The sequence below is a fragment of the Myripristis murdjan genome, chromosome 5, assembly GCF_902150065.1.
Source record: "Myripristis murdjan chromosome 5, fMyrMur1.1, whole genome shotgun sequence".
NCBI lineage: Eukaryota > Metazoa > Chordata > Actinopteri > Holocentriformes > Holocentridae > Myripristis > Myripristis murdjan.
Genome location: NC_043984.1, coordinates 19,039,674 through 19,055,003, shown reverse-complemented (window position 1 = coordinate 19,055,003; position 15,330 = coordinate 19,039,674). Strand labels below are relative to the sequence as shown.

Below are 15,330 nucleotides of genomic sequence, written 5' to 3'. Positions count from 1 at the left end.
TGTCTTGACTGAAATGTTTTATAACTTTGTTTTGAAAGGTGTCATGTAAGGTTACTACTACTATTACTACAACTACTACTACCACCAAGTTATTATTATGATCATTATTAATAGTGGTGTTAGTAGTAGTAGTCATAGTAGTAATAGTAGATATTGTTATAGTGGGCTATAGCAGGGTTAATAGTAAAGGTTTTATTTTCAGATACTACAAAGAGTAGTAATTTCTTTTCATTCAATAGCATCGTCAAATAATATATATTTATTTGCTGTATAAATGGCTAATTATGAATTTACAGATGTCTTTCCAGCTGGTGGGACAGTTGAAGGAAGATGACTGGCTGTCATGGCCATATCAGTGCAGCAGATTTCCAAGGGATGTGAACTGTGAAGGGAAGGAAGATTAATAATTTGTAGGTAAAATAAAATACGATGAGACATTAAGTTTGACAGTCATTGATAGGGTTTTCATTCAGTTTTAAAATACAGATCACAAGCCACTCGCTGGCAAAATACTAGGTGGCAGTACACCGAAATAAAACTCGGAAAACCAGCGATATGATCGAGCATTGCTCCACCTCTTCCTCTGACTCTGGAGTGTGTGTAAACTTCCCGAAAGCCACAGAGAACGGATCCAACACCCAAGCTCCATGCCACAGACCAGCTGGGGGGAGAAAACCCGGTGACAGCCCACACAGCGGCAAGCCCGTGTCTGTCTGTCTGCTCGTCCGGCAACACACAAAATCCAAGGGACAGTACCCGGCTGAGAAAATCCAGGTCAGTCGTCTTGTTGATTTCGAGGCAGATCAAATCCGAGGGCCGGGGCTATGTGGCAACCTTGTTTCAAAACACATCACAACTGTTGGTGAATACATATCAAGTGAGCCAGTGCGATATAGATGTGTGGTTAGTCGTTAAGTATTTGATGCGATCTGGTATACACTGGTCTGACTACGGGAGGAGGACGAGGAGGAGGAGGAGGGGGGTGCCTCTGTGCTGCCAGGGCATGCCCGAGCCTGTCCGTGCTTCTGATGGCACAGAAAACATGGCAGGTGTAGGATAGCTGTCATGCTCATCCAAAGCCAAGTTTGTCATTTGATTGTGATCTTCCATTTTCTATGCATAGGCTACCTACACACTACCTCAGCCCAGGGCACTGTACATCTGCCCTGTCAGCTGCCCACCACATCAGATTCCAGATTTATAGGACATGACTCTACTTCCGTACTTCGGTCGTCCTGATACAAACAGCACACTTACTTAATACCATGTATCCAGTAACTCTGCTCTTCATCCTGAGACACTTCTGACTCTCTGAACAGTGTTGAAAGACAAAGTAGCCGACAAGCTAAGCTGTAAACATTTGCACAAAATCCTCCATGCAGTGCTTGTTATCTGGCGTGTAAGAGTAAAATCTGAATGTTGTTAAGTAAAGACGATAGGAAGCATTGATGTAGCTGACAAAGCGTAAAAGTACTGTTGTCTAAAACACATGCAGGGGACACACCACGGGTGGAAAACCTGCTGAGTTAACAGTGCCTTTTCTTCTCTCAGGACTTCGGACAGTTTAGACTCTTCTTTGTGTTTTCTTCTTTGTGCACAACTCCGTAGTCGCACTATAGCGCCACCTAGTAGTTTTGCAAAACTTCCCCCCAGATCTCTCCCACCTTATTTCCTTCTTCATGCTTAGTCCCAAGAGCCAGTCAGCATTTCAAACTTTTATATTTCCTTTTATGACTGTCTTGCACAGTTAACAAATCATCGCAATAAATGTCAACCTTTCGTTTCCAGACTTTCTTTTCAACCCATTCTTCTCCTGACCTTCAAGCTGTCCCTCATTTTTTCTTTCTCTGTTACACTCTCCCCTTTTCTCACTGCTTCTGCATGTCATCATCTGTTCTGACCTTTGCAACTGCACTTTTAGTTGTACTAGACAGCAGTACTGCAGTAAGACAGAGCTGCTACTTTGTGGGCAACAAAAATTGCAATAGCCATTAGCCACTAGGCTTTGGTGCACACTTAAGTTTATTTTAACCATAACAATAAAGCGTAAATTACTACCACTACACTACTTAACAAATACATAAATATTTGTATAACTTTGTCCTACAGAAAACTGATTTGGTTGCGCTGGCACACCACTTTTAAATATTAAGCCTGTAGTTAGAGTAAAGCTAAGGAAGGATGTGGTAGTCTCAAACCTATCCTATCTCTAACATGCTTTGTTACTTCAATAGTAATGAAGTTTCAGTCATAGGGCAAAATGGCAAAGATCATTTCACTTTTGCTCAAACTGTTAAAAATTGTTAATAGTTAATTTATTAATTAAGAGTTAACTGGTGGTTCACAGACTGAAGGAACAAAAGAGGGCAATTTTCACTGAATGCAGTCTGTTTTAATAAATACTGCTAACACCGATTTTAAACAATTCTGTTAAAGCTGAAGTTCAAAACATTTTAGAAATGAAGTCCTGGGTGTGGCTTATTACCCACACGCCAGAAGATCAAAAACCTGCAGGACACTGGACCTTAAGAAGCAGAACTTAGACCATAATGTAGGGTGTCCAGCCTGATGGGGTGGCACTTGGCTGGGTGGATACCTGACACAGTTGGTCTTAATACAATATCTTTGGCCTGGACCTCTAGTGAAACAAGACCCTATCCATATCTATCTATCTTCTACTGGAAGCCACGCAAGTCACCTTGCATTCTGTGTTAAATGAGATGTGATCAGCTTTATGGTATCAAGGTGAAAAAATAATGTTCTACATGACCCATTTTTCACAGCTTTGTTCCAGCTGAATGTGAAATGCTTGAAATGTTGCTCAAGTTTAACTTTGCTAAATGTCTGATTCTGAGCAGGGATTTCTTTGAAACGATGGCCCCTAAGAGACGAGCCACTTCTGCTGTGAAGGCAGGTGGTAAGAAGGTGAAAGAGGAGCCTGAGACCTCAAAGCCTAAGGACGCCTTCACCACTGCAAAAGAGGCCCTCTTGGCCGCGGGGCCACAGGTGAAAGGCAAGAAGAAGGTCGATGAGCACTGCAGCCTCTCAGGCTCTGGAGAGGTAGGAGACATGTTATATCCTTATGTTAAATCTTCATTTATGTAAAATAAAATGACTGTGGTTTGTAAGAAACAGTCACACACACTGTAAAAATTACATTCTGAAGAGTATTTCTTATCGTCTCCCACAGGTGTATGAAGATTATGACTGCATGCTCAATCAGACAAACATTGGAAATAACAATAATAAGTTTTATGTCATTCAAGTTATTAAACAAAACAAGCAGTACTATTCTTGGAACAGATGGGGTAGAGTGGTAAGTTTGTTTTGATTTCAAGCAAATATATGAGCTGCTTATTTCACTGTTTCTTCTTTTGTTCTTCTGTTTTGCTCTTTAACCTCTTTTCAGTTATTCATCGTAATTATTAAAAACTACTTGCATGTTCTGGAGTTAAACTCAACTGACATGCTGCATAAATCTGCACAGTAATGAGGGAAAAAATGATGAAACTAATAACTCCCTAATGAAATCCCTCAAATCATGGAGTTCATAAAAATATCACCGATGGGTTAAGACAAGCATCTTGAATTACAAAATGGTTGCAAATGAATACATACATTAGATTCATAGAATATGTGCATGAATTTAAATAATTACCTCATTATTACAACTGATATGTTTAAAATGCTATGAGGAGGGGCATGCTGATGTCTCATGTAGTAGAGCGCGTACAACATATCAAGGCTTAGTCCCTACCACGGCGGCCTGGGTTCAAATTGGGGCCAAGCTCTTTGCTGCATGTCATCCCCTTTTATCTCACCCGCCTTGCCTGTCTCTTGCTTCTGTCACTATCAAATAAAGCATAATGCCAAACAAACGTCTTTAAAAAATGGTGTGGTGATTACGATGGGACATTTGGCAGATCAAATCCGTCTTGTATCATGTGCTATGAAATTACATGTTTCTGTGATCTCTAATCTATATCCAGGGGGAAGTGGGACAGTCCAAACTTTCAGCTGGTTCTACAAATCCTGAAAATGCCATCAAGGACTTTGAGAAAAAGTTCAAAGACAAGACAAAGAATAACTGGAGCGATCGTCTGAATTTTGTGCCTCACTCTGGGAAGTACACCTTGATAGAGGTGGATGGAGACCAGGATGCCGAGGTCAAGGTAATGTTTTGTAAATGTTTACAAAAGAGCAAGAGAGGTTGGCTGTGAAGCCTGATGACAGTTTTTCATGATAGATTCTATAAAAGTATCTTAAATATGTTTCAAATATTTAGAGCTTTTAATCCCATTGAGATTAAAAAGAGGTTTTAAATCTCAATGGGATATTCCTGGTTAAATAAAAATAAAAAAATTAGTTTGTCTTCCTCCTTGAATTAACTACACATACCTTTGTAAAATTCAGGGGCAGATCCATGATTGCCCTTGGCAAAAGCTCACCAACTCTACTCTTTGATTTTACAGGTGGATAGTGTTGATGGGAAGACTACCAAAATAACTAAAAATGTCCTACCATGCACCCTTGATGATCCTACAAAGAAGCTCATCAAGCTCATCTTCAGTAATGATATGTTCAAGGAGGCAATGGAGTGTATGAACTTAGGTGTGTCTCAGTTCTGCATTCCTTCTTCACTAAATACAGATTATTGAAGCCTGGGAAAGGTTTGTGCAAGGTCTTGTTAGGTAACATACCTACTGGGCTAGTGTGCTTGTTGCATTGGGTTAGGCTTTGAGCTTTTTATTGTGCATTTAGGGTGACTCCCTGCAATGTCTAGAAATGTAACATGAGGACCAAAGAGTATAGAATCTGACTGTAAATCGAGAAGTCCCATTGTCTCCGCAAGCTGACCCTGTCTAATCATAGCCGTAGACTTTTCCAACAAGACTATTGTTATTGTTTTTGATAAACAATCATTATCAAGGTGGATTAATGACACTGGATAGAGGCAAATAAGAGAACAGTCTAATATCCCTTTGTTTAACATCCTATTACTGTAATGCAGCCTTTAAACCAGGAAAAGACAACAATTATGCCATATCACATATCCAGAATTTCAGCTAATATTTAGTGTCATATTACAATACTGATACAATATCCATATAGAGCCGATATTGTGTCCCAGGTCCTTAGTTAAATGTTATATTCATAAAAACAAAAGATAATTTGTACATCTAGAGTGTCTGTTTCTCTTTGTGTGTGTGTGTGTGTGTGTGTGTTATACAGACATCAAGAAGATGCCTTTGGGTAAACTTAGTAAGCTGCAGATTGCAAAAGGCTTTGGAGTACTGGAGGAAATTGAGGCAGCCATGAACCAGAAAAGGGCGAGCTCAGTTCTGGAAGAACTTTCCTCAAAGTTTTTCACCACAATCCCACACAACTTCGGCCGGAGCAGGCCACCAACCATCAACAGCACAGAGATTGTGGAGAAGAAGAAAGAGATGCTTATGGTGATAATTCCATTTAGACAAACTGGATCTTGAAATTAGATGTCTTCCTTTGATATTTTCCCAAATATAAAATATTGTCCTCTCCAATCACCGTCTGTAGGTGCTGGCTGACATTGAGCTGGCCCAGACATTGAAGTCAGAGACTGAAAAGGCCCAGGAAGAGATGGTAGAGACAGTTCCTCACCCTCTGGATCAGGACTACAGTTCTCTGAAGTGCAGGCTCAGTTTACTGGGAAAAGACACAGAGGTATTCAAGGTACTGTGCCATATGTGATAGTAAGGTAACCACACCAAGGAGCCTTTCCTGGATTCTTAAATTTGATATATATATATATATATATATATATATATATATATATATATATATATATATATATATATATATAATATTTATAATATATCAATTCAAGTTTCATTGTTTTTTCACCTTGTCCATCAACAATCTCAGTAATCCTAGTCTTTTTTTTTTTTTTTTTTTTTTTTCATTTTAAGATAATAGAAAAATACTTGACAGCAACTTCAGATAACTACAGAGATCCAAAAATCATCAATGTTTGGGAAGTTGATAGAGAGACAGAGGTAGGTGCTGCAGACACTAAAACTCCTCTAATGTCAAACACTCAAAGGTGCACTATGTAAAACTAAGGGTCAGCTGAAGTAAGGACTGTTGAAACTCAACAGCCAAAAAATGTGGAATAAGCATGTAATCTTTCAGTCTGACTGTTGATGAGAAATGTGTAAACATTAAATTTGGAGCTTATTCCAAAAAAATATTTGGCAGCTGAGTTTCAAGCATCCCCAGTTCTCTTTAACTCGAGTCCTGTGACTTAACACATTTTTGGGCCTCATAGGGAGAGCGGTTCAGCGAGAATACCAGTTTGGAGAACCGTCGTCTGCTGTGGCACGGTACCAACATCGCAGTGGTGGCAGCCATTCTGAAGAGTGGTTTGCGGATCATGCCCCATTCAGGAGGTCGTGTCGGTCGTGGTATATACTTTGCATCTGAAAACAGCAAGTCTGCTGGTTACGGTGAGTTTGCAGTTGGGCTCTACGCAGATAAACTTGTTAAAGGTGATAATTATATTGTTGCAATCATACTGATTATGCTGTCTTTCTAAAGTAACATTTTTTTTTGCCATGCATTTGCAGTGCGCACCTCTAAAAACACTGGAGTGATGTTCCTGAATGAGGTAGCCTTAGGCAAAGAACACACAATCACCAAAGATGACAGTTCCCTTAAAAAGGCTCCTGCAGGCCACGATAGTGTGGTGGCAAGAGGAACAGTGGAACCAGGTACAGTTCTTACTCATACAAGGTTTTTTCCACATACTGTAAGTCAAAGAGACTTTGATAACTGTTGAAGTTGCATTTATGTTAAAGGATATCAGGCAGTATTGGCTGTTTAGTGCTGTGGTTAATTCCTGTTTCCTCAGACCCATCCAAGGACATCTCCATCACTCTGGATGGCAAGAAGGTTGCTGTGCCTCAAGGTAAGCCAATAGCCCAGCCCCAGTTCTCGGACAGCTACTTCTCCAGCAGCGAGTATCTCATCTACAAAGAGAGCCAGTGTCGTATACGCTACCTGCTGGAGCTGAAGATGAAGTACTAACCCAAGATGAGAAATGATGTAGGTCATTAGGAGGAGAAAACTTCTACATTGTCTTCATAAAAGGTGGATCTTCAAATATTACATCTATCTGTCTTTATTCTTGCTGTCACTGTTGTGTTTAGATGCCCCTACTGAGCTACAAATGACTCATACTTCTCTGTGCCTTGTATTTTAAAGTGCAAATACTGCTCTGAGTGGATATATTTCTTGCCTTTATCACTAGCAGATTTAGATGTCCTCTTAAAATGAAAAAAGATGGCATCATCTTGATCTTGGTTTTTGAAATGTCTGAAGGGCCTCTAAATATTTGTAAAGTCACTGTCTAGGTTGTGTGAGACACATCTCTCCTCTTCACAGAGGCTTACATTCAGCACCTTACATACTACTTTGCATCTTGAGGCTGCCATTTGAGGCTGCTCTTTTACATACTGCATTACCTAATGCAGTAAGTGTTGATGCAAATATATTTCCCTCATAAACAAAATATCTTTGATATTTACAAGTTTACTGCACGCTTTTGTAGTAATATTGAAGTTTGGAATAATGCTATGCAGAGAAGAAATAAATTGTACACTAGATGTACAAAGAAATGTTTACAGGAGGAAGTAGAAAATGCAGTTTTGGTAAAACTCATGCACTATTAAAAACCTTATATTTTGTGGCGCTGCCTAGCAAAACTCTGGAATTGCCTGTGCAGTACAATGTTATATTGTATGTAAGTCATGAATAGCCTGGGCAACATCCTTGCCCAGCAGATTTTGCAGATAGATTACATGTCACCACATAATATCAAGGGAGAAGTTCCTTTTGAATGTAACTGCCTTAGCATGTTTGCACAGTACCAACTTTACCAATGATAAGTCAATAAAGAAAGCTGTTTCTGTCTTGCTTGAAATGATTTCCTTTATAATAATTCTCAAATATTTCAGACAATAGGCCAAATTTGGAAGAACATTTTAAAGCTTAGTGTGTATGCTGTTGTTTAGATCAGGCTCAGCCTTTAAGGTTTAGAAAAAATGTGAAAATTCTGTTAAGGAAAAGAAATAAAAGTTTCATGGTAGAATTTAGCAAATGACCTATTAATATACAGTGACTCAGTCACTATAACTCTCAGCACTGTGGAAATAAGACTAATGCTCTTTGAAAAACACTCCTTGTGGTTGTCAGCAGAATGAAACATCTAAAATTCCAGTATGCATCCCACAGTAAATTGCGTCACATATAATAAGGTTTTAATGAGTGCTCTGATTGGTTGACAGAATGCCTGGGTACTGAGGTGCCCTGAGGTGACAGAAAATAGCTTCCTACCTTTGCCAAACTAGCCAAATCTGAGCTTCCATTTTTGTTTAGTGCCAATTTTCCACACTGTATATTTTTCCTCAGAGACAGAAATAGTGTTATGACGTGGATGATGCAATTATATGGATGTTTAGGCCCTGACTTCTTCAAGATCAGTGCCCAAAACATGCTCACTGTGTTGACAAAGTGCCACTACAGAAACATGTTGCAGAAAAAAAAATGCTACAAAAAACATGCTACAAAAAAAAAGCACCACCAGCATATCACCGCATCCATAACAAAATAAAATGATAATCAATGTGAATTAATCAAAATAAATGTATGTCGCTGCAACAGGTGTGCAGCAACATAAATAACCTTTCCCTTTTTCATTTCTAAACCTAGCCTTTCCCTAACCCTAACCAAGTGGTTACTCACCCTCTTCGAACCTGCAGCCTCCTGTTCTGCAGGAACATTATATTGCCTGAAGTAGCTGTTAGTCCGCTACACTTGACTGACCTCTAGTGGCATAAGCAGCAAAGCTTAAATTAGTCAGTTTTTTTTTTTTTTTTTTTTTTTTTTTAAACATAAATAACAGATATTTTTTTTATTGAAAAAAATATGTGCTTGTTTTACATAGTTTAGTAGTGGGCCAGCATGTGATGCAGCTACAGTTAGCGAAATCCAAAAAGCCTGTGTCACATTGTTACTGTGCTCATAGTTAATACACTAATTGTGATGAAAACTTTTTTGTTCTTTGTTCAGATTTATTTAAAGCCAAATATTACTGTTTGCAGTCTCAAATGGCTTTACATGCCCACAAGTTGACAACAAACAGGGCATTTTCAATGTTCTTGGACTCCATTAAAAGTACTTCAAAGGTCAAAAAGATCCCTCAGTATATTTATACTCACCACAGGTGCATTATCAGAATCCTGGACTGAAGACATTTATTCACAAAAATAGCAGAATCCTTCTCACTTTTGACTGCTCTTGCATTAATGCCACAGTCTCCATGCTTTCCAGAATTTCGGTTCCAAATGAAACTTGGAACTAATCTACACCACACACCAAGCATCATCATCAGGTATTTGCATCCTGTAGACTTAGTAACCGGTGACATTGACCTCCAATAATGTGGTTTCAGTCAGTAAAGTGTTTCAGTCTAATCTTAAATTAGCAATCTACATCACAAACCATTATAGATTTTAACCAGTTTTTACCAGTATTTAGATCTATCCTTTAGCCTCAACTCAATAGCTATGACTTACTACATCACAGACTTTTAACACCAAGCAACTGTCTGTTATCTTGATACCAGTAATTTGACAACTTAAGGATCACAGCAGCACAGTTTCAGCCATTTTTATGCAAATAATAGTTGCTACCTAGCAAGAAATGCATGAACATTCTCTGACAATGTTTCAAAAAAAGAGAACGTGATTCACATCGATTGTATTATCATTCATTTTGAGACAAATCTTTGTCTTTCCCTAAAAATGTTGCATGCAGTTTGATTCATTTTTGAGACAAATGATTGGTCATCCCTAGCAGCTTGTTGCATGCAGTTAAATTCACTTTCATATAAATAATTGTTGTTTACCAACCAAAGATAAGAAATTTTTTGAGTAGTCTTAGACTCTGCATGATCGGCGAGCTGTTCAAGTTCCACATTACAAATGCCATGCTTTTAGTGAGTTTTTTTCTGTGTGTAATCTGTGACGTCATAGTGATGAGCAACTTAATACACAATGAACTGGATTAGATTCAAACCATTGCGGTGACAACATTGACGTTATTGTGACAGTATAGAGGTTCATGTTATGATTCCAAAGAGATAACAGCAGCTATGCGACGCTGCTCCCATGGCATTATAGAGTCACAGAGGGTCCCTGGAAAAACTAGAAATAGTTTAATTTCACTGTTGTCTGACGCCATGTTAGCACAGTGGATGAAAGGTGACTTAGTCTTAGGGTATCACTCTAGTCCCTGTTGTTATCACGTCATTCATAGTAAACACAGTCATATAGCCTAATACATAAATATATGATCAGCAACAAAAATCTTTTGGATGGGCTTTCTTTGGATGCAGGCTGTTGGAGTGTAGGCTTATTTGTGGGATGTTAGGGTCCTTAAATATTAAGGAATCCCCTGCCATAAAATGCTGGTCATTCGGGTTTAAAAGCATCAATAAACATATCCACAGCTGTCACTGCAGCTCCACAAAATCACAGCGACAAGATTATGTTAGAGTTTCTTCCAACATCCTGTGTTCAAAGACACTGATATGGCCACATCAGGGAAAAAGTGAGTTTTCCCTTTAAATTGGTGGGAATTAGGACCCAGGGATGACTGAGCTCTGGGAAGGGACAGTGGAGTGTGTGTCTATTTGAAAGAGAAAAAAAAAATCACATACAACACAATGTGTGACAGTCACTGCCATACACAGCAAAGGACAGCAATGAGAGATACTGGAGGAGGGGTGGGAAGAGGTAGGAAGCACCGTCTCCGCACCATCAAAAATGATCATGGAAGCAGTGATCAGCAGTTTTTTAATTGGTGCTGTACGTGTGTCATCAGCATAATCTGGACCTCTGACAGTCTGCAAAAAACCTGATACTCACCCACTGGGCGAGCTGGACTTGGTTACATGGAAATCAAGATAGACTACTGAATGCTTAAGTTTGGAGAAACCTGAAGCCATGGCTACCTCTGATTTGGGCCTGCAAAAAAGGAGATGTGGGATTTCAATGGAAGCTTGTTGTCAAGTCAGAAAAAAATAATCTGACCTCTCTGAACTGTGCCAGATACACAGATCGTGGACCATGGGTAGGTAATATTTTATGTACAATGGGCCTCATTGTCTTTTTATATTGTGAACAATGATTTTTAGTGATGAAAACCACACACCCAATAGTTAAAAGTTAAAAGTAAATTTTAAAATCAGTCTTATCAATCAGTGCTTTACAACAAGCACACCACTGTAGATATGATGAACTTAAGGTTAATGACTGGCATTTTCTAATTTAAACTTTTCTGAAGGTTTACACTTTGAATATGAATTCTCTCATTAAGTGTGACCAAAGAGACACTTAAGAATAGTTGATACTAGTGTTTCTTATCTTACAAGAGGAATAAATCAATTGCCTATTATATCTTTTGTAAGCAAAAATGTATACATTTGTGCAAACAAGTAATGTATTTGATCACTGATGTACTGTTTTACTGATTAGCCAACAGTAGTTGTAGAACATACTGAAAATACACTTTGTGTAAACAGTTGACAGCCTTGGTTGCTTTTGAGTATGACAGTGGCTTGGTTGTCTGACAGAGGACAGGCTTGCATATTCCCATATCAGTGGGTAGCCTATAAAACATGACAGTTTACTTTATAGCGTCCATGCCATATGCCACCAAACAGGCTCATTAGCTTTAATCTGTTTGTAATAGCCCTCCTTTGATTATCTCATGCACTAGTCCAAATTATTGGAAAGTTTTTTTTTTTTCTTTCAGTATTCTTTCAGCAGTATTATTTGAAAGTATATTAAACAATTTTATCATATATCATTACATTGGTTGAGGTGATGAAAACGTACATTTTGACTAGATGGAAAAAATGTTTGCCCAAGCACATCTTTATATCAACTGCTCTAACAATGTTAACTCTTCATTTTTTTTTTTTCTGTTTCGTCAATGTAGGACAACCAGACTGATGACATCTAAGATAAGAATGGAGGAAAGTGGCCTGGCAAGTTGTAAATGAATAATGGAGGAGAAGCCTGGTCCAATGGTAGCCTCTGTGCCAAATCACACAGTGCCAAATCTGACAACTGCCCTGTGGGGGCCCAATCCTACAGTGCCTGCCAATGTTGGTGTGGTCACAAGCTCCCAGTCACAGATCAAAGACCTTATTGGGTTGTTCTGCATGGTGACCCTTAACCTCATTGCTTTATTAGCCAACACTGGAGTGATGGTCGCCATTGCTCGTGCTCCTCACCTGAAGAGGTTTGCCTTTGTGTGTCATCTCTGTGCAGTGGACCTGCTATGTGCCATCCTCCTTATGCCTTTGGGCATCATATCCAGTTCACCGTTTTTTGGCACTGTGGTGTTTACTGTTTTGGAGTGTCAGGTTTACATCTTTCTCAACGTGTTCCTCATCTGTCTGTCTATTCTCACCGTCACAGCCATCAGTGTGGAGCGTTACTTCTATATAGTACACCCCATGCGTTATGAGGTCAAGATGAGCATCAACCTTGCCATTGGTGTTATGTTCTTCATTTGGGTTAAATCAGTGCTGCTGGCTTTGGTCACGCTGTTTGGGTGGCCAGCGTATGGTAACCAGAGCTCTATTGCAGCAGCCCACTGTTCTCTCCACTGGAGCCACAGTCGTTTGAGAAGAGTGTTTGCCGTGCTCTTCAGTGTTGTATGTTTCCTGGTGCCTGCGGTGGTTATCTTTGCCGTTTACTGTGCTGTGTACAAGGTAGCACGTTCAGCAGCCCTCCAGCAAATCCCCGCTGTGCCAACATGGGCAAATGCCAACTCTGCCAAGAATCGCTCTGACTCTGTCAACAGCCAAACCACTATGATCACTACGAATCGCAGCCTGCCTCAAAGACTCTCCCCAGAGCGGGCCTTCAGTGGAGGCAAGGCTGCCCTTACTTTGGTGCTCATTGTGGGTCAGTTCTTGCTCTGCTGGTTACCCTACTTCATCTTCCACCTGCAAATGTCTCTTAGTGCCACCATGCAGAGCCCTGGGAGTTTAGAGGAGGCAGTTACCTGGCTGGCGTACTCCTCTTTTGCGGTAAACCCATTTTTCTATGGTCTGCTGAACAGGCAAATCAGGGAGGAGCTGGTAAAGTTCAGACGCTGTTGCTTGACCCAGCCTGTGGAGCTTGGGGCATCCAGTCATGAGGGCTCCCTTCAGGAAAACATCCTTCAGTTCATCCAGAGAACCAGCAGCACAGCTGAGACACGCTCCAGCTGTGCCAACTCTAGCCCCAGAAACACTTTGGACCAGGGAGTTAAGATCCCAGGACAAATACCTGAGGAGCAACCATAGACACTAGCCAGCATGAGTGTGGACTGGAGTGCTGATATGGACCATGATCATTTTCTGTTGTCATAAGATATGTTCTCTCAATACTTTTTGCATCAGTGCCCACTGCCTCCTATTATTTATTTGTGTGGGCCTATTCAGACATGGTTTCTCATTTACCATAATGTAAAATATTGAATTAATGACACAGAATTTTCTTGTGTCTGTTCTGACCAACGTATTTTATGATTGGCCTGATTTTAAGTAGTAGAAATGTGTTTTGTATGTTCTATAAATGTGTGCATTCTTGATTATAACTAAAAAATAATGTGGATGTGACTGGATGGATATTTTTGTTTTTGGTTTCTTTTATCTAATTATGAACAATTTGTTTGCCATATGAATATGAGCTGTTCTGGTTCTGGTTTACACATTTACACATCTCTTTTTTCATTCCAATAACAATACGTATTTAAATAAAGATTAAGTTGGTGACCGCTTTACATTTGAATATTGAAAATGTTGTGATATTATAACAGAAATAACTATCAATCCATATAGATGACTACTAGATGGCACCAGCACGGAGAAATTACCATGAATCTTAGGAACAATACCTTGGACCAACACCTTCGAGTACCCGTGTGTCACAGTGATATGTTGATAGCGTATGTCGTATGTCCCTGTCGTCATGGAAATTGAGTGAGCCTTTGACTCACCTAGCAACAAGGTCCTTTGGCTGGATGCGTCCTTAGCCTTAGATCCTGATTGCAGGCCATGGATTCTGGCTTATGTCTGCTCCTCACAAGAGGACTGATTACAGATGGCCTATATGTCGAGATAGAGGCTCATTAATATGTGAATAGAGGCTGTGAGTTGCTAGTGCCATGCTCCTTTCCCAGTGACTTGGTTACGGTGAGGCAGAGATAGTGAATTTACAATGGAAATCATTACTGTGCATTGATAATGCTCTGAGAGTGCTAACAAACTGCCATTTTATGACCAACTGCTGTTTGTATTGGTCTTTCACAAACAGCTGGGAAGTCAGAATAGTGTGATTACAGCAGATAATGGCAAACAACATTTTGCTGTATGCCTATCACTATCTAACTATCTGGAGTGTATACTCCTCTTACATAACTGTGGTCGAACAGTATATCTAGTACTTTGAACTGCATATGTAGCAACCAGATGCATTAGGTACATAACATTAGGATGAGTACACTGCACAAATGTGCACAGCATAGCAGTGTAACATTATTACAGTAACATTATTGCTGCAAGATTTTTCCATCCACACAAATACAGCAAGACAAAAACCATTCCTGACATCCTGGAATACTAATCTCTATACCCCTCTCTCTCTCTCTCTCTCTCTCTCTCTCCCATTTTTTGACCAGAGGAAGCCTTTCGGTACATTGTCACGTCTGTGCTCATGCAGAGTGCACACACAACATGTAATAAAAGCAGATTAACCAGATGGAGAAGAGAGGAGTGTGTGCTCTTGGTAACATCTGCAAGGCCAGGTGTGAATGTCAGAACACAACGCTCTGATTTCTCCACTCAAATCCAACTAAACTGTGCATGGGTAAATAGAGAAAGGCAGAATTTATTTATTTATTTATTTAAGGGATAGTTTTTGCATGATGTGTTTGGAACAAGGATTTGCCTGCCTCTTTGCAGACATGCTTAATGTGTAAATCTTCTCTGTCTCAGTCTGGAAATATAATTCCAGATGTCTGCGACCTGATTGTGGTTTATACACAGTGCAGGCCAGGCCACAGAGGACAGGAGCAGCCTTGGGATACAAAGATCACTTTACTGAGCCACATGCTTCTGTCTGTTGCAGCGTGTTGTTACGCAACTGCTGTAATCTGTTTAGGCTGACAGGCAGCACTGGAGAGGGCATTCTCTCCAACATCAGGAGGTGTCAAAGGTCTAATTTGGGGTCC

General features: G+C 39.8%; 2 protein-coding genes and 1 long non-coding RNA gene across 4 annotated transcripts; 2 read left to right on the top strand and 1 right to left on the bottom strand.

The window, feature by feature from the left end:
- Positions 1–276: 276 nt before the first annotated feature.
- LOC115359948 (uncharacterized) lies at positions 277–1,541 on the bottom strand. The gene is made up of 3 exons (XR_003928291.1): positions 1,258–1,541; positions 576–834; positions 277–382 (listed from the first exon to the last, which is right to left on the bottom strand). It is a non-coding gene; the product is annotated as an uncharacterized LOC115359948 (long non-coding RNA).
- parp3 (poly (ADP-ribose) polymerase family, member 3) lies at positions 683–7,786 on the top strand. 2 transcript variants are annotated; one of them, XM_030052652.1, is made up of 11 exons: positions 683–774; positions 2,859–3,060; positions 3,191–3,316; positions 3,990–4,172; positions 4,473–4,611; positions 5,233–5,456; positions 5,557–5,712; positions 5,949–6,035; positions 6,308–6,485; positions 6,606–6,749; positions 6,890–7,786. In XM_030052652.1, the coding sequence occupies exons 2-11, from the start codon at positions 2,875–2,877 to the stop codon at positions 7,063–7,065; spliced, it is 1,599 nt and encodes a 532-aa protein (XP_029908512.1). In that variant the 5' UTR covers positions 683–774; positions 2,859–2,874; the 3' UTR covers positions 7,066–7,786. The 2 variants fall into 2 exon arrangements, with proteins under 2 accessions (XP_029908512.1, XP_029908511.1); XM_030052651.1 differs by lacking the exon at positions 683–774 and adding an exon at positions 2,720–2,745.
- Positions 7,787–10,830: 3,044 nt separating this feature from the next.
- gpr61l (G protein-coupled receptor 61-like) lies at positions 10,831–13,784 on the top strand. The gene is made up of 2 exons (XM_030052090.1): positions 10,831–11,172; positions 12,043–13,784. The coding sequence occupies exon 2, from the start codon at positions 12,110–12,112 to the stop codon at positions 13,400–13,402; it is 1,293 nt and encodes a 430-aa protein (XP_029907950.1). The 5' UTR covers positions 10,831–11,172; positions 12,043–12,109; the 3' UTR covers positions 13,403–13,784.
- The last annotated feature ends 1,546 nt before the right edge of the window (positions 13,785–15,330 follow it).